General features: G+C 44.5%; 2 protein-coding genes across 2 annotated transcripts in view; both read left to right on the top strand.

The window, feature by feature from the left end:
- Positions 1 to 19,666, top strand: part of LOC136691527 (uncharacterized) — a 64,362-nt gene that overhangs the window by 24,392 nt on the left and 20,304 nt on the right. The gene's annotated exons all lie outside the window — the stretch shown is intronic.
- cd7al (cd7 antigen-like) lies at positions 1,837 to 8,133 on the top strand. Its single transcript, XM_066662833.1, has 3 exons — positions 1,837 to 1,902; positions 3,512 to 3,877; positions 8,048 to 8,133. Exons 1-3 carry the CDS (start codon positions 1,851 to 1,853, stop codon positions 8,131 to 8,133), a joined length of 504 nt encoding a protein of 167 aa, XP_066518930.1. The 5' UTR covers positions 1,837 to 1,850.

A 19,666-nucleotide genomic window follows, 5' to 3' on the forward strand; every position in this document is an offset into this window, starting at 1 on the left:
GGAAACCAATAACCACCCAATAGAGAGCAACTTAAATCGGGCATCTGTCTCCCACCTGTGGATTAGGTGATTGAACATAAGGTTTAGAGCTCCCATAAAAAGTTCCAGAGTGGGGCCCACCTCAGGATGCTCCTCCCAGACAGAGACAGCCCATGTTAGATCCCAACCAGAGAGGGTCAACGTGATGGGAGGTATGGGAGGGCACAGGTTCCTCTATGGCAAAATGAGAGGGATAAATATGAGACTTAAGAGACAACGTAGGAGGAATAGCTGCCTTCATTGGATATCTAATCCTGAAATACCCACTTGACAAAGGGGATCCTGGGAGACTCAACAGACAAAGGAAAAGGTGAGAAAACTTAACAAAACCTGAGGCAACTTGAAAAGAGTCAGAATGTGGAGAAGTGCAAAATCTCTCAAAATCTTTACCTGGCTGTGTCTTTAACCCACATAAGACAAAAAAAAAAAAAACATCAACAAAGTGGGGCCAGTCTTGAGGGCTTATATACCTAAAGCTCTGGGTGTTGGGCATTTAAGATGACTGGCTCTGAGGGTTGGTTCTTGTGCGGTTCCTGCCCTGGCCAGGAGAAGGAGGCAGCACACCACCAGAGCGAACACTAACAATAGAAGCAGAAAACACTGGGGAATATGGAGAAGGAAACAGAACAAAGTGTGTAATGCCTGGCTCACACTGATGTTGAAAATGTGAGACACCCGACACATAGAGATTTTTCACAGATTTTTCGGTGCTGACAGTTGTTAGTCCTCAACGTCCCCACACTACACGATCTGCCTTCAGTGAATCACAACACACTTTCCAATTACAGACACCGACAGACAGCTCCACTCCTTAACAGCTTGTGAGAGTTTCTCCTGAAATGCTACGTCCCGAGTGCAGGTGGAACTTTCTAACAAACTCAGGCTGAGAAAACCTTGAAGATATTGAAGCAAGAACAGCCAGCATTTTAAACAAGCTTTAAATACGTAATGCAGACATGACTCTGCAACTTGCTCAGAGTCGTAAACATTGAACGTGTTTCATATTTACAATTAACAATCAGGGCCCTACTGCAGGGGGAGAAGATCGGACGAGTAAAGTCTGGATTATAGACTCCCCACACTACAGGATTTTTCTGGAAACATTGATCGTTTATGATCACCTTAAAATCAGGAGACATCTTGCGAATGTTGGGAGGAATAAATCTGCCTCAAAATCAGCCCCGATTATTCTGTAGCATGGATCGAGCTTACAGGAAATTTAGCAATTAGCTCTGATATGCTTGTTAACCCTTTGGGCTCTAAGGACATTTTCTAAATTTTCTGAAATTCGTCTTTAAACAAAACACCATTAAGCATGACAATTTGCCTTTGAGGGTGTTCAATTACCATCACTTTTGTTTCTATTGTAGCACATAAGCAGAGTGATAAATGTTACTAATGGGTGACAAATGCAAACAAAGAGACAGATGAGAAGAATTTCATAGCAACCTTCAAATAATAATGATATTTATTAGCATTCTGCATTAACGTTAGGATGTTTGACACCACTAGCTCCCTGTAAATCTGTTCTTCAGGCATGTATTGCCTGAGAAAAAACCTCTTTATCTCCTTCCAGGCTAAGACAATATTTTCTATCACCAAGGCCAGAATACAGAGAGTGAAAGAAAGAGAAAGAAAGAACAAGTAGTATGATAATGTTTCTGGACAGACCAACAGAGATGACGCAATGATAACACAAACCACAAGTCAAAAACCATGGTTCTGTTTCTGTTTCCTTCTCATTCTTATTAAAGTTGCACTCCTCTGTGGCACAGACCCTTTCTTGCTGATGAGCGAGTGAAGAAGTCATCATGGTGCCTCCTCTTGTTGTTGTGTGTTTTATCGTGGTCTCCTCTGCCTCTGGTGAGTTTCCTCTCTCTGTCTGTTGTTTATTAAACTCACAGATTCACTCAGCTTTAGGCTTGAGTTCTTTCAGATGCTGATTAAAACCAGAGGTTCTAGCTTCAGTACAGTGGTCCCGTAGATGTTCATTGTACGGAAAGTGTGAAATTAATATGGACGCGCTGGTCTCAACCAATCCAGTCCCAAGTGTCAACCAGAGGAGTGTAAGTCCTCCAGCAACTGTTCACAGAGCAGGAACTGTGTTCTCTGGAGTGATGGAGCTCTATCCACTTTTGTGAGGTGAGGTGAGCAAGCTTCCATCGGACCTGGGATTCAGGAGGAGGTTTTCTGTTTGGGTCCATGTTTGAAGAAAGCACTGTGGTCTTAAACACACACTGGGCTATTATATCATCAGAGAAATGAGTACTATAACAGATAAATTTGTGAGTAGAAGTTTAAATGAAAAAAACAGATTAACCAAACTAAACCCTCTGGATTCTGAGGCCTTTCAGCCACATCTGAGGTGATCTGACATGCCTTGACATGACGTTTTTTCTCAAATAGCTACACATTTTAATATTCAGCACAAACCCAGCACCAGTTATGTTGGTTAAATATCCAGGTTCAAGATGGCTTTGAGTGTAATTTTGAAAGGAAGACTCAAGATGTAGTTGAATGTCACAATAAATGGTACAGGAAATCATACTGGAAGGGCCAGAAGTGAGAAAGATGACATAGACAAGTGTGAACCTGAGAAAAGAGAAGTGTTTATAGGAATGAATATAATAGAGTAGATCTGGGTGGCCAACCCCTGACTCGTGGCTCCATCTGTAATAATAAAAAAAATAGCTGTTGGGACTGTGTACCTTTAGGCAAATTGATATTCATTTTCAAATGGGAAACTGATTTGTAACGTCCCTACTCCCTGACCACCTCAACTTCATGGTTTAATTATTACAAATGACATCCATTATGTGTCTCATTTACTGGCCTCGCTACAACACCCCTCCCCCGCCCAGTCATTATGCCCCACACTTTGGGTCCAACCACCTTAAGGTCTTTTCAGCAATTAAAAAAAAATGTTTTAACGTTATCCTTTACAGAGAGTCTGAAACTGACGGACTGTGATGCTGTGTCACATTCTAAATTGGAACCTTTTCTATATTCTGTGTTTTATGGAGCCTCACACTCCCTCAGTGAGCTTCAAAAACACTGCTGAACTCCCGTGTTGTTCTGGAAACTTGGAGGGATTCAGTTCAGTGTTTCGTTGTAGTGTTTACAGTAAAACGACAAATTCATCATTGTTCTTACTCAATAAATCCAGTCATTCTTCCCCTTCCAGCATCTTCCCACGATCTTAAAGTCGAGACAAACAACATGTCAGACTCTGTGTGAAGGTTCCACTGTGTTAAAAATTGCATCCGTTTTTTTAGGAAGTGCCTGTGAGGAAGGAAAATGTGTTCAAATGTATAAAAGTGTTTGAATGTAGTTAAAAGGCCAGCTCCTGATGGGGTGCTCACCCCATCATTACAAAATCTGTTCAGAAGGTGTATCTGATCTTCCTATGCATTAAATATCTTTATATTTTTGGATTAAAAGGTGATTAAGTCTGTGATGTGTTTCCTCTCAGCGTATGGGAATGTGGTATACATCCACAGAAAGACGGGTTCCTCCGTGAAGCTTCGCTGTGAAAGTTCAAATGACAGTGAAAGACTGAAGGCCTTTTCCCTACATCGTGGACCTGAGACAAATCACGAAAAAATCCCAGAAATGTTGTACCTCAACATTAAGAGCAGCGCCTACATCCTTAATCCAGAGGATCGCCGTCGTATCTCTGTTCAGAATGAACTTATGAACCACAGCGCTACAGTCACCATCACAAACCTGCCGCAAAACGACACAAACCTGTACTACTGCCTCTTCTACAAGGAAGGAAACAGTGATTTGTCTTATATTCCTGGCAGAGCAAAGTTCTTCCTTCATGTTGAGGACAATGGTAGGTAACTGCACTGGTCATCAATAAGATTTACGTTAGATTAGAAACCCAGGGTGCTATTAAAACTTTTCCCTATTCACAACATAGTGCATTATTTAGAGGTTCCATTGTGTAATAGTGTTCAAAATCATAATGGCCCATTTTCAGGGCCCTCAAAGAATCCCACAATTCACTGCAAAAGGTAGGGTACAACCCATGTACACCAGCTGACACACGTGAATAGCGCATTTACACTTTGAATTTTGGTAAAAAAAAAATCAAATGAGGTAGTTTTCAAAGTCATTCACTATTCTCCCGATTTGAGTTCACTATAATAGTGCACTATATAGTGAGTAATATAGGGAATAGTGAATAGGGAGCCATTTCGAACACAGGGTTAATATCTTTTAAAGTTTCATTTTCTGCCATTTTGAGCTTGACACAATTTTTTGCATTTCAGTTTGTACATTCCACGCTCTTTGCACCATAGAGATGCACTTTGTAGTTCTACAATTACAGGTTGTAGTCCATACATTGCTCTGCATACTTTGTTAGCCCTCCTAGTCACAAGTGTCATGTAGTGTGAGAGTCAAAGTGATTGAGAGATGTAGAAAGTCGTGTAGTGTGTGTTTGATATTCCACCGCAGCATCTGCCCATTGACTTCCATCAGAACCGAGATTCAGGAGCAGGTTTTTCAAGTTCAGGGGAAAGGGGTGTGGTGCTGAGCACACACTGCGGATGTGGTGGGTGGAGAATGGGTGGAGGATATTGTTCTAAATGGTCAACGGTATGATGTTTTTCCTCCCAGCGTATGGGAGTGTGGTTTATATCCACAGAAAGACAAATGCCTCAGTTTAGCTTCCCTGTGACTGTTCGAATGTCAGTGGAGAGCTGAGGGCCTTTTCCCTACACTGTTATGTGGAGCTGGTGAAGGAGAGCAGCGGAGAAAAAAGACGCATCTCGACTCGAGTTAAACACAATCACAGAAACCACATAGATGTAACACTTTAATTTTTTATTTATTTATAATGGTCCACTGTGTCATAACACTTTACTTTAGGGTACTTTAAGGTGTGGGAATGGAAAATGAACCGATTCACTGTTGAGTGAAAAAGTAAAAAAATCCAGGTACAGCTCTGTCTTGTAAGCACTGGCGTCATTGCTAGGTTACATTTATTTTTCGGAGTGATATTGGCACTCCTATAAAGTCTCTCAGCCAATCACCTCACAGGGTGGGAACTAACTGTGGTATAACTAATGTTAATATCATTAAAAGCTTCATGTTCTGCCATTTTGTACATTTTTTACACTCCACACTCCTCTGACCACACAGGAGTACTGTGTAGTTCTACAACTACAGATGACAGTCCAGTTGTTGCACTACATACATTGTTAGCCCCATTTCAACCTGCCTGGAATTACTGGGCACAAGGCAGGAACACACCCTGGTGGGGCATCCTTCACAGGGCAGCACACACTCACACATTCACTCACACACTCCTACGGACACTTACGGAGTCTCCAATCCACCTACCAACGTGTGTTTTTGGAGCGTGGGAGGAAACCGGAGAACCTGGAGGAAACACACGCAGACACAGAGAGAACACACCACACTCCTTACAGACAGTCACCCAGAGGAAACCCACACAGACACAGGGAGAACACACCACACTCCTCAAAGACAGTCACCCAGAGGAAACCCACACAGACACAGAGAGAACACACCACACTCCTCACAGACAGTCACCCAGAGGAAACCCACACAGACACAGGGAGAACACACCACACTCCTCACAGACAGTCACCCAGAGGAAACCCACACAGACACAGGGAGAACACACCACACTCCTCAAAGACAGTCACCCAGAGGAAACCCACACAGACACAGGGAGAACACACCACACTCCTCACAGACAGTCACCCAGAGGAAACCTACACAGACACAGGGAGAACACACCACACTCCTCACAGACAGTCACCCAGAGGAAACCCACGCAGACACAGGGAGAACACACTACACTCCTCACAGACAATGACTCGGAGGAAACCCACGCAGACACAGGGAGAACACACCACACTCCTCAAAGACAGTCACCCAGAGGAAACCCACACAGACACAGAGAGAACACACCACACTCCTCACAGACAGTCACCCAGAGGAAACCCACACAGACACAGAGAGAACACACCACACTCCTCACAGACAGTCACCCAGAGGAAACCCACACAGACACAGGGAGAACACACCACACTCCTCAAAGACAGTCACCCAGAGGAAACCCACACAGACACAGGGAGAACACACCACACTCCTCAAAGACAGTCACCCAGAGGAAACCCACACAGACACAGAGAGAACACACCACACTCCTCACAGACAGTCACCCAGAGGAAACCCACACAGACACAGAGAGAACACACCACACTCCTCACAGACAGTCACCCAGAGGAAACCCACACAGACACAGGGAGAACACACCACACTCCTCAAAGACAGTCACCCAGAGGAAACCCACACAGACACAGGGAGAACACACCACACTCCTCACAGACAGTCACCCAGAGGAAACCTACACAGACACAGGGAGAACACACCACACTCCTCACAGACAGTCACCCAGAGGAAACCCACGCAGACACAGGGAGAACACACCACACTCCTCACAGACAGTCACCCAGAGGAAACCCACGCAGACACAGGGAGAACACACTACACTCCTCACAGACAATGACTCGGAGGAAACCCACGCAGACACAGGGAGAACACACCACACTCCTCACAGACAGTCACCCAGAGGAAACCCACAAAGACACAGGGAGAACACACCACACTCCTCACAGACAGTCACCCGGAGGAAACCCACACAGACACAGGGAGAACACACCACACTCCTCAAAGATAGTCACCCAGAGGAAACCCACACAGACACAGGGAGAACACACCACACTCCTCACAGACAGTCACCCGGAGGAAACCCACACAGACATAGGCAGAAAACACCACACTCCTCAAAGACAGTGACTCGGACGAAACCCATGCAGACACAGGGAGAACACATCACACTCCTCAAAGACAGTGACTCGGACGAAACCCATGCAGACACAGGGAGAACACACCACACTCCTCAAAGACAGTGACTCAGAGGAAACCCACGCAGACACAGGGAGAAAACACTACACTCCTCACAGACAGTGACTCGGAGGAAACCCACACAGACACAGAGAGAACACACCACACTCTTCACAGACAGTGACTCGGAGGAAACCCAAGCAGAGATAGGGAGAACACACCACACTCCTCACAGACAGTGACCCGGAGGAAACCCACGCAGACACAGGGAGAACACACCACACTACTCACAGACAGTTACTCGGAGGAAACCTACGCAGACACAGAGAGAACACACCACACTCCTCACAGACAGTCACCTGGAGGAAACCCATGCAGACACAGGGAAAACACACCACACTCCTCACAGACATTCACCCGGAGGAAACCCACGCAGACACAGGGAAAACACACCACACTCCTCACAGACAGTCACCCAGAGCGGGACTCAAACCCACAACCTCCAGGACCCTGGAGATGTGACAGAAAGACTACTTGCTGCTCCACCGTGCCGTCCAGTAATAATAATAATAATACATTTTATTCATAAAGTGCTTTTCAATGACCCAAAGTGTTAGACATAGAGCCGTACTAAATGGCCCACACACACAAAGTAAACAAGGTTATACAGAGGCCAGTTTGCAGCACATTGTAAGCTGTAAAATTTTAGTGGCTGGTAGCCAAGTGGACACAGCCAGCAGACATTGTGGAGGTGCTCCCCCTCAGCCATCAGCTGGAGCAGCCCCAGACGACCGGCATCTGAATGGGCATCCGAATCAAAAGCAGCTAGCAGGCCGTCCAGGTTAGATCTCAGAGCAGAAAGTAGCACTGCACTCAGGTACCCTCACAGACAGCCACAAATTTAAAAAAATCACTAAACCAACCACCCTTCCTGGATCAGGTCCTTGTTGTGGCAGAAGAGCTTGTGTGGTCTCATGACCTCCAGGGCTATGTCATCAGGAGCTGTTAGCTCCCAGTAGGGTCTCCCAGGGTGAACATGTCTGGAGTGAAGATCCAGACAAACATCATCCAAAAGCATTCCTATGAGTACACCCGTTAAAATTCAGTGTACCCTGCCCAGGAGAGGGTTACCAGGACCTACCCCTGGAGCCAGGCCTGGGGGTAGTGTATGACGGCGAGCGCCTGGTGGCCGGGCAGCCCACGTAACCCGGCCTGGCTCAGCCCGAAATGGCAACATGGGAGGATCATGTGGGCTCACCACCCGCAAGATCCAGAGTAGGGGTGCGGTGCAATGTACATCGGGCACAGAGCGGGGCGAAGGGGCCCCAGGCATTGTGGAACTTGTCAGTGGAAACTGGTTTTTGGTACATGGAACATAACCTCACTGGGGGGGAAAAGAGCCAGAGCTGGTGCGTGAGGTTGAGAGATACCAGCTAGATATAGTTGGGCTCAGCTCTACACACAGTGTAGGCTCTGGAACCAAACTCCTTCATAGGGGTTGGTCTCTCTCCTACTCAGGAGTTGCACAGGGTGAGAGGTGCCGGGCGGGTGTGGGGATACTCACAAGTCCCCGGCTGGCACCTGTACATCTGGAGTTTATCCCAGTAAACGAGAGTTTCGCCGGAAAACACGCCGACAGCTCAGGAGGGGGAGGGGGGACACTGTCCAAGCTGTGCTCAGCAAGGATGGTGAAACTGTGAACTCGACTGAGTGTATTGTTGGGCGTTGGAAGGAGCACTTTGAGGAACTCCTTGACCCGAGAGACATGCCTCCTGTGCAGGAGGTAGGGCCAGAAGTGTCTGGGGGGTCAGATTCCATTTCCTTGGCTGAAGTCACTGAGGTGGTGAAAAAGCTTCGCAGTGGCAAAGCTCTAGGAGTGGATGAGATTCGCCCAGAGTTACTGAAGGCACTCGATACTGTGGGGCTGTCTTGGATGACACGCCTATACAATATTGCATGGACCTCGGGAACTGTGCCTTTGGATTGGCAAACTGGGGTGGTGGTTCCTATTTTCAAAAAAGGGGACCGGAGAAAGTGTGCCAATTACATACACGTGGCATTACACTTCTCAGCCTCCCGGGGAAAGTCTATGCCAAGGTGCTGGAAAAGAGAATCCGTCCGATAATCGAACCTAGGATTTTGGAGGAACAATGCGGATTTCATCCTGGCCATGGAACTATGGACCAACTCTTTACTTTTTCACAGATGATTGAGGGGGCGTGGGAATTTGCTACTCCACTCTACACATGCTTTGTGGATTTGGAGAAGGCATATGAGCGTGTTCCCCAAGAGATTCTGTGGGCGGTGCTCCGGGAGTATGGGGTGCCAGGGTCGCTCCAGCGAGCCGTACGGTCCTTGTACTCTCAGAGTTTGAGTTGTGATCGCATCCTTGCTAGTAAGTCAAGCTTGTTCAGTGTGGGCATTGGACTCCGGCAGGGCTGTGCCTTATCTCCACTCCTGTTCCTGATTTTCATGGAGGGGTGGCGCGGCGTAGCCTGGGGCAGGAGGGCTTCCGTCGAGGAGCTCAGGAGGTGGCATATCTGCTTTTTGCGGATGATGTTGTTCTTCTGGCTTCTTCGCACGGAGGCCTCCAGCGTTCACTTGAGCAGTTTGCAGCCGAGTGTGAAGCGGTCGGTATGCGGATCAGCACCTCCAAGTCTGAGGCCATGGTTATCTCCCGGAAACAGATGGAATGCTCCCTTCAGGTAAGGGGTGAGAACCTGCCCCAAGTGAAGGAGTTAAAGTATCTCGGGTTCTTGTTCACGAGTGATGGGAAGAGGGATGGTGAGATTGACCGCAGGATAGCTGCAGCGTCTGCAGTAATGCGGTCACTGTACCGCACCATTGTGGTGAGGAGAGAGCTGAGCCTATGGTCATGAGCTCTGGGTAATGACCGAAAGAACAAGATCGCGGATACAAGCGGCCGAAATGAGCTTTCTCCGACGAGTCGCTGGGCGTACTCTCCGTGATCGGGTGTCCCCCAGGAGGAATTGGTGGATGTTGCAAGAGACAGAGACATCTGGGCTTCTTTGCTCGCCCTGTTGCCACCGCGACCCTGAAATGGAAAAGCGGAAAAGAAAATGTATGTATGTATGTACTAAACCAACCAAAAGACAAAACACGAGTGAGACTTGGGCATGCTCTGACCTGTCACTGACCTCGGACAGACAGACCGTTTTAAAACCCCTCTGTGTCACTGCTGGACGGCTAACACACACTGTGCAGCGGCCAACGAGGGAGGAGTGTCTCACAGAGTGGACAGAGAGTGGACGTAATTAAACTCTTCTTGTCCTAATGGTGGATTAAACATCTGGAGAGTGTGGGGTGTTTCTGTGTGTAATTTAATGCCTGTTTGATGACGATAGGAAGAGAAATGTTGTTTATGTTGTAGAACCTGAGGCGTGCGTTTGCCGTGAATATGAGCTGTGGTTGTACGGCGTGTCGACTGCAGCTGCATTGTTGCTGCTGGGTGTTTTCATCTTCGCTGGAGAACTGTGTGTGAGTATCAGTGCAGTTTATGGATCGTGTGTGTGAATAACCTGGTGGGAATCAGTAGCATAGACATCATATGTGTGTGTGTGTGTGTATGTGTGTGTGACTGTTTACACCGCTGTCTTCCCCTCTCAGAAGAAGAAGAAGGCCCCTGTCCAGCCTGTTTATGAAGATATGAGAGAGCTACCTCCATCCGTCAGAAACCCGTATTAATCTGATCCAGAGTCGAAAACATCTTTTACTTGAGGGTGAACACATCCTCAGTGGAACCAGCTCACAGTCAACTCCCGAGGAAACACATCTCCACCCTTCCTTCTACATCATCTGAGCACAGCAGCTCCACCTTCTATCCTTTAACCCTTCTTTTATTGGCCAGTTTCTGACCAGAGAGATGAATTTTCCCAGTATTTTTGGTTGATGGAGCACTCTCTACCTCCTGAAGTCACCTCAGCTTTGATGTAACAAAATGTTCTTAATGGATTTATTATAGTGCCATAGTTTCTTTGATGTTTTATAGATTTATGACTGATTTTTACTGAGATCATAAAGGATTTGATTTAACCTAGTGTTTTAATTGTTTTTATTATGTTCTCATAATGAATTTAAAGTTAGAAGGAGTTTAGATTGCTTCATTATGATGTCATAAAGGCTTTTATGTTACTGTGTTTTGAATGCTTTATTGTGATGTAATAAAGATTTAAATATAGTGTTCTTTGATATTCCATTGTGTTCTGAAAGCATAAAGGTAACGTCATAATGATACAAATGTTGTCAAGGGCTCTGATTGTATTATGATGTCATAATAGCATTGATTCAGATGGGTGTTTCTTTATCTCATCTTGCCCACGGATGCGTCACAGTTCTAGTTTTAAACTAACATTCTTGGTTAATTTTGCACAGGAACCAAACCGTTTCTCATAATAGTTTTTTTTTTTTAAATGCAGAGAAAAAAGGCTAACAATGAGTCTTTCTGATTCAATAAAGAGCTAGATTACAGGTCACAATACTGTGTGGCTGTAGTCGAAGGATGTGTTCAGATTCAAAAGTAGTGACACACACCTTCAACAGAGAACACATTCACAAACTTCACTACACAGCCACTGCTTACCTTTTAAATCGAATGCCATTGAAAGAAACCATGTTGACCACATCTGTCTTCATAAAGAATGTGATTTCTTGAACTGTTGGAGAGGTAAGTGTGTGCGTGTGTGTGTGTGTGTGTGTGATTTCAATTGAATATTTCAACACAAAGTCTTGTGTAATATACAACATCCTCAAAGTCTGTAAAATTCACTGAAGTCATTTTTATTCCCAGAGCTTCTCTCTCGCTCTCTCTCACTCTGTGTGTGTGTGTGTGCGTGTGGTTCAGATATATATGTCATGTTGTGGTGACAAAGACATGTTTTCATATACACAGTGTGGTACCTTGTCTTCCTCATGGGGACAAAGGTAAAGTGCTCATTACATTAATATTAACATTTTACGATAAGGATCTGTGTTAGTGTAAGGCTTAGTCTAATAGTAGTTAGGGTTTAGGTGAGGGTTAAACATAGGTTTAACTTCAGTGTTAGGCTGGTATCCTACTAATGGAGAAAGTTAGCGTAGGCCTCCACAAAACGACTGGAAGTCTATGTAAATGCCACACAATGTCTGTGTGATTTAAAGCCAATTATTTTTATAAAATTCAGAGAATGTTTCCGGGCAGCACGGTGGCGCAGCAGGTAGTGTCGCAGTCACACAGCTTTAGGGACCTGGAGGTTGTGGGTTCGATTCCCGCTCCGGGTGACTGTCTGTGAGGAGTTGGTGTGTTCGCCCCGTGTCTGCGTGGTTTCCTCCGGGTGCTCCGGTTTCCTCCCACAGTCCAAAAACACACTCAAAAGTGTCAGTAGGTGAGTGTGTGAGTGAATGTGTGTGTGTCTGTGTTGCCCTGTGAAGGACTGGCGCCCCCTCCAGGGTGTATTCCTGCCTTGCGCCCAATGATTCCAGGTAGGCTCTGGACCCACCGCGACCCTGAATTGGATAAGTGGTTACAGATAATGAATGAATGAATGAATGAAGAGAATGTTTCCTCACCCTGTGCTACTCTCTGCTGTTTGTTCTGGAAAAAGTTTGTCCGCAACCCTGGCTCTGTAAATGGAAAACAAACTCTCTCTCTCTCTCCTCTCAGCCAAAGAACCACATCTGGAGGTGTGCGGATGGTAGAAAGACTCTGAACATTGAAAAGCACAAACCGAGATGAGGATGTTGCTCTATTCCTGTTTCATGGGTGGGTAACACTGACTTATTTTTGCTGTTACAGTTACATTACTTAAGGTGGAATTGACTCTAAATTCAGGAGAGCACTAACTGCATGAAAGTAAACACAGAGGGAAAGTGTCACAAAACTAAACAGCTCGAGTTACACATGAGTTTCTGTGGGAATTCAAACAGTGAATAATCACTTACAGACGATTTACATTTCAGACACCAACAAGATACAGTCGCTTCTTACTCAAACACACTGCTCCACATTAAAAGATACAGTCGCTTCTTACACACACACCGCTGCACCTTAAAAGATACAGTCACTTCTTACTCACACAGATTGCTCCACCTTAAAAGATATAGTGGCTTCTTACTCACACACGCCGCTCCACATGAAAAGATACAGTCGCTTCTTACTCACACACGCCGCTCCACCTTAAAAGATACAGTCACATTACTTTTCTTACTTCTCACATTAGATTAGAAACACAGAACGACTAAATAGTAGCACATTTATTGTTAATAACATGTAAAGCCTAATGTTCTGCCATTTTTGTTGTGGCCTACTTCTTTTTTCTTCTCGGAGCTCTCTCTTTCTGTCTCTCTCTCTCGCTCGTGTATCGGCTGATTCTCATTACATAATTCTCATTACTCCGCTGGGAATAACAACTACTAAAGTTACGATCTCGAATGTACCTACTTTCATTCCGGACGAGGCTATCGTACGTGAACTGTCTCATTTCAGAAAAACAGTGAGTGCGGTCAGAAAGATTCCTTTGAATTGTGCAGCCCTTGCACTGAGGCACATTGATTCTTTCAGGAGATCAGTGCTAATGTTTCTGGATGTGCAGAAGTTAAATGTGTCTTTTAGAGTGCTGTGTGAAGGGAAGTCATTCATGTTATATGTGAGCACTGGTAGAATTAGGTGTTTTGAATGTGGGGACATGGGCCATAATCAGTTTAGTTGCCCACACAGAGAGCGGGACAGTCCTGCGGCTGGGCCTAGTGGCGCTGGAGATGTGAATCAGTCACAGACTGTAGAGCCGGGTCCAGACTCTGATAAACCAGATATGAAAGAGACTTAACAGACTGGTAGAGGGGAGTGGTAGACAGGAGGGTGGTGAGGAAAAAAGTGGTGAAAGGGCAGAAGGAGTAATGGTGAATACTGCAGAGGTTGATAATAAAGAGGCTGGTGGTAAAAGGAGTAGAAAAAAATGACACTGTGATGAGAGGACGACTGTTGTACAGCCTGGTGGTGAACAGGTTAATGTTAGTGGTGAACTGGGAGATCAGAAAAACAGTGAGCAGGAAACCTCACCTGGGACAGGCCAGGTGTCAGAGGTGCAGACTGGTGTTGAGGTGTTGGAACAGGCTGGAGCTGTAGTACAGGCCCCAAGAGAGAGTGATGGGGGCACTGTGGGGTTGGTCTGTGCAGGATGGACGGGTACTGAGACGGACGGTGGTGTAGCAGAGCAGGAGGAGGAGATGGGGTTTTTTAATTCACAGGATGATGATAACTGCCCAGATATTTCTGACATCAGTGTGTCTCAAGTAGTGGGAGTTAATCAGCTCTACACCTTAAAAGACATCACTGATTTTCTGGACGATACTTTTGGTAGATCGGTTAATCGGCTAATGATTGATCACAGGTACGTCACTGCTCGCATGCTCGATTTGAAATCTTTTGCTGTTCGTCGCTGTTTATTTAGTCCTTTAGACATTTATTTGCAATCTCTATTACACACACACATATATATATATATATATATATATATATATATATATATATTGGCATTGCTTATCCTAGTGTGCTGTCTTCATCATTCCTAATCCACTGTGTTTCTAAACTTCATTTTTTCATACATATTATTTCTCATTGTTTATTTTTTTTCTCTTCATGGCGCCGGCCGAGGAACGAGTCCTTTCTGAGCTCGGTGCGGAGCATGAGCAGCTGGGTTGCCAGATTCAGCATCTCCTGGAGAAGCAGACGGAGCTCCAGCAGGAGAAGACTCTCCGCCTCCTCTGCGGTTCGCGGGGGTACCTATCTACATGCCTTCACCGGGATGGAACACCAGCGTGGGCGTGGGAAGCCGAGGCCGTCCCCCCCTCCACCGCAACTAGTCTTCACTTCTGCCAACCAGTTTGAGGTGCTCAGCTCTTGGCCTTCACCTGCACCTGCTCCAGCACCGAAGACTAAACAGGATGGTGTTCTTATTATTTGAGATTCAATAGTTAGACATTGCATCATCCATAGGCAATAAAGAGTAATGCAACTGTGTCTTGTGTCCCAGGCGCATGTGTCCCAAACATTGCCAGGCGGCTTCCCTCAGCGCTTCGGCAGTGCAAGGACTTCTGCACCGTCGTTCTCCACGTGGGAACGAATGACATCTCCGCCCACCGCAGCGAGGTCCTGAAGGAGCACTACCGTTCGCTTCTGGATACCGCTCGGAAGGAGACGGACGCTAGGATCATCGTCTCTGGCCCCCTGCCCACCTATCGTCGAGGACGCGAGGCATTTAGCAGGCTCTTCGGGCTCTACTCCTGGCTCCTGGATTGGTGCGGCACTGTCGGCGTAGACTACGTCAACAACTGGGAGTGCCTTTGTGAGCGTCTGGCCCTGTATCGTTGGGATGGGCTTCATCCAAGCCGTCTAGGATTCGCAGTTCTCTCTGAGAACACTGAGGTGGTTCTGCGCCGGGACTGACTGATCCTTCCCAGTCACATCAGACAGGTAGGTGGACTGGATAGCGAGCAGGTAAGTAATATTAAAGTTCCTAATGTTCCACCTGACTATCTCTCTGCTGTTATTATGATGAGTGGCATGTCCATATCACCCACTCTGATTAACACTAATACATTTTTTAGCATTGAGCAAAGCTTGTTATCACAGACGCCCAAAAATCAGTTTTAACAGCCTAATTAGAATTAACACCAAGGCATTTCAGCACTTCCAGCATTAAATTAGGGCTTTTAAATATACAATCTCTAGCATCTAAAGCACTCACTGTCTGTGATATTATTACTGATAAACTCTATGCATTATGTATCTGCGAAACATGGGCTAAACCCAATGAATACACTTCCCTAAATGAGTCCACTCCCCCCTGGCTTCAGTTATTACAGTTGCCCACGAACATCTGGCCGTGGTGGTGGTAGCCACGATTTATGACCCTACCATAGACACAACACTAAAATCTGGTTATGACACTAAATCCTTTGAAGTGCTTACTCTTAAAGTTACTGCATCAAAAACGAGGCACTCTTATGCTCATCACCATCTATCGTCCTCTTGGCCCTTATACTGAATTTCGTGTATTTTGTGTAATTTTGTGAATTTGCTGATTTTCTCTCAAGTGTAGTTATCATTTCAGAAAAGGCCTTAATTGTTGGTGATTTCAATATTCACTTTGAGAAGGATCATGATCCACTTAAAATTGCATTTGAATCAATTTTGGATGCGCTAGGGTTCACTCAATGTTACTGGGCCCATTCATCAATGCAAACACACATTGGACCTAGTGTTAACACGGGGGATTGAGATAAAGAATCTATCCAATCTCTCGCTACATGAGACCATCTCTGATCACCATCTAATCATATATGAAATTGTGTTAAACTTTGATATCTGTCCACAGCCACGCTATATTAGAAAGCGCACTATAACATCCTCAACAGTTAGTGATTTTATCAATAACCTTCCATACCTTACCACCTCGAGCTCATTACAAACAACCTACAAACTTTACTGTGTACAAACCTAGATAGAAACCAAGACCAAACAATTTAGAGAGAAAAGCCTTGCTCCATGGTACAGTGACAGCATGCGTGCCTTAAAACTGGCTGCTCATAACCATGAACGTAAATGGAGACATACACAATTAGAATATTTCTGAATTGCATGGCAGCACAGACTCACCAACTACAAACATGCCTTATCCAAAGCCAAATCACAGTACATCTCTTCTCTTATAGAAAACAACAAAGACAACCCTAGATTCCTTTTTAGCACTGTATCAAATCTAATTGGCAACAAAAAGAAAATCAACGCCATTGTCCCCTCTGATTTCTGTAGTAATGACTTTATAAGGTTTTTTAATGATAAAATTGATTGCATCTGCCTCAGAATCCAAATTCAGTTCAAAGTCATATCGGCTCTTGTTGATGAACCCCCCTATTTCAATTCTGTCGATGAAAATGACTTGCTTAGTTTAATTAGCTCATCTAAATCAACTTCATGCTTATTGGATCCTGTACCAAAACAATTATTTAAACAAATTTTACCTAAAGTCATTAGACCATTGTTCACAATAATAAACACATCCCTCAACATTGGATATGTACCAAAACCTCTGAAACTAGCAGTAATCAAACCAATTATTAAAAAACCCTATCTTGACCCTCTTGTGCTCGCAAACTACAGGCCAATATCAAACCCCCCTTTTATTGCTAAGATTCTAGAAAAAGTTGTGTCACAGCAGTTGTGCTCTTACCTACAAAACAATGACATTCATGACATTTTTCAGTCTGGATTTAGACCAAATCACAGAACAGAAACAGCTCTAACAAGAGTAACTAATGACTTACTCCTTTCACATGATAAGGGCTATATCTCTATTCTGGTGCTGCTTGACCTTAGTGCAGCGTTTGATACCATAGATCATGTGATGCTTCTTGATAGGCTGGAAAATCTGGTAGGAATAAAAGGATCTGCCCTCACTTGGTTCAGATCCTATTTATTTGATCATTATCAATTTGTTTTTCTGAATAATAAATCCTCTAATCATATTTTAGTTAAATATGGTGTTCCACAAGGATCAGTGCTTGGCCCTGTATTGTTCACACTCTACATGCTGCCACTGGGTAGACTAATCCGTAAGCATGGTATTCAATTCCACTGTTACGCTGATGACACACAACTGTATATATCAACCAAACCTAATGATGTTGCTTGTCTACGTAAAATAACAGAATGTCTAACTGAAATTAAAGACTGGATGATGCAAAATTTTCCTCATGTTAAATTCTGATAAAACTGAAGTCTTGTTACTAGGTACAGATACTCAGAAACATTCACTCAGAAATGCTGCTCTTAATCTTGATAATTCAACAGTAAGACACAATAACATCATTAAAAACGTAGGGGTAGCCTTTGATTTGACTCTCACATTTGATACCCACATGTGCAATACAGTCAAAACCGCCTTCTTCCACCTATGCAATACTGCCAAAATTCTGCATATCTTATCCTGAAAAGATGCAGAGAAACTAGTGCATGCTTTTATAACTTCATGTCTAGACTACAAGCAATGTGCTGGGAACTCCCTGGCAGGGAGCTCGTGCAAAGCGTTACACAAGCTTCAGTTAGTTCAAAATGCAGCAGCCATAAGCTTATAAATCTCTAAATTTTTTAGGCCCACAGTATCTTACTGAACATCTCATATCTTATCGCCTGTCACGTACACTTTGTTCACAGGATGCCCATATACTCTTTGTTCCGCACATTAAGAAAAACACTGCAGGAGGAAGAGCCTTTTCTCACAAAGCTCCTCAACTCTGGAATAGCCTTCCGGTTACTGTTCGGGGCTGAGACACACTCTCAATCTTTAAATCTAGATTAAAAACCTACCTTTTCAAACAAGCATTTGGTTAATCATTCACTTTCAGGTTACTCCTTCTCTATTAGTGTTTTCGAGCTGGTTTTCATATTATCACTGTTCTGTATTAACCTGGTCATACGACCATAGCTACAGCACTTTTAGTTAGCTTTCTAGTAACTGCCAACACACTATCTGTGCTGGGTTCTCTTGCCTGACCCGTGGAAGCTTTTTTCGCAGGACAATTTTGCCTGTTCTTTACCATGACCCTACTAACCTCTGTATTTTTATTTGTTCCCTTTGTCTGGTTTTCTTTCTCCCTCATGCTTTGAGATGTCCTGCTGCTCTCCAGGTGTTGCCCTGATCCAACACCTGTGTGTCCTGTACAAGATCCTGGCCTTGTCTCATCTACACTATCATGCTTGGCCATGCTGTTTTATCTCAAATGAACTCTGCACCTACTTTTAACTCTCACAGAATCACTGATCACCTTCTCCTTCATCAGAGTCTTACATCACTAATATACTACATTCACATTACTATAACCCCTTCATCTGTCATCATTGCACTTTTACTTCTGTTCTGTTCTCTGTTGTGTCCCCGGTGTCGACCCGAGGAGGATGGGTTCCCCGTATGAGTCTTGGTTCCTTCCAAGGTTTCTTCCTCGTGTGCTGAGGGACTTTTTCCTTGCCACTGTTGCCCCTGGCTTGCTCATAGGAGGCTTGGACCCGGATCTCTGTAAAGCAGTTTTGTGATGACTTTTTGTTGTGAAAAGCGCTATATAAATAAAATTTGATCGATTGATAATGTTATAGATTTTTTTCCAGATATTGAAAAATTCATAGCATCAGTAGCACATTTACGGAAGTCAGCAAGCTTTGATGAATTGGATAAAAAAGAGATTTCGTTTAAAAAAAAAAATCACCTGGCAAAATTGAGGATGGTGGCCCAAAAGAAAAATCAACTGTAATGAGCACTTCACTGTGGGTGATTGTCTCTCTTCCCACTGTTTTTCTTATCTGTTTCTTTCTTTCTCTTCTACAATTTCCTTTGATGGACAAACTTAAGATAGGTTCCCTGAACATTAATGGGGGTAGGAACAGGATGAGAAGTGATGTAGTAGGGGAGTATATAAGACAGGAAGGTGTTGATGTGCTTTTCCTCCAGTAAACTCATAGTGACGTTGATAATGAGCTTGAGTGGAGTAAGTGGTTAGAAGGGAATATTTTCCTTGGTCATTGTTGTAATACTACAGCAGGAGTGGCAGTGCTCTTTAATAAAAAACTGTGTCTTTCAAATACAAAGGTCTCTACTTTGGAGCATGGCAGGATTTTAATTATAAATACTGAAATTGAAGAGACAGTTCCTGTTTGTGAATGTTTATGCTCATAACGTTGGTAGTGAAAGAG

The sequence above is a fragment of the Hoplias malabaricus genome, chromosome 3 (genome assembly GCF_029633855.1).
Source record: "Hoplias malabaricus isolate fHopMal1 chromosome 3, fHopMal1.hap1, whole genome shotgun sequence".
In the NCBI taxonomy this organism is placed as follows: domain Eukaryota; kingdom Metazoa; phylum Chordata; class Actinopteri; order Characiformes; family Erythrinidae; genus Hoplias; species Hoplias malabaricus.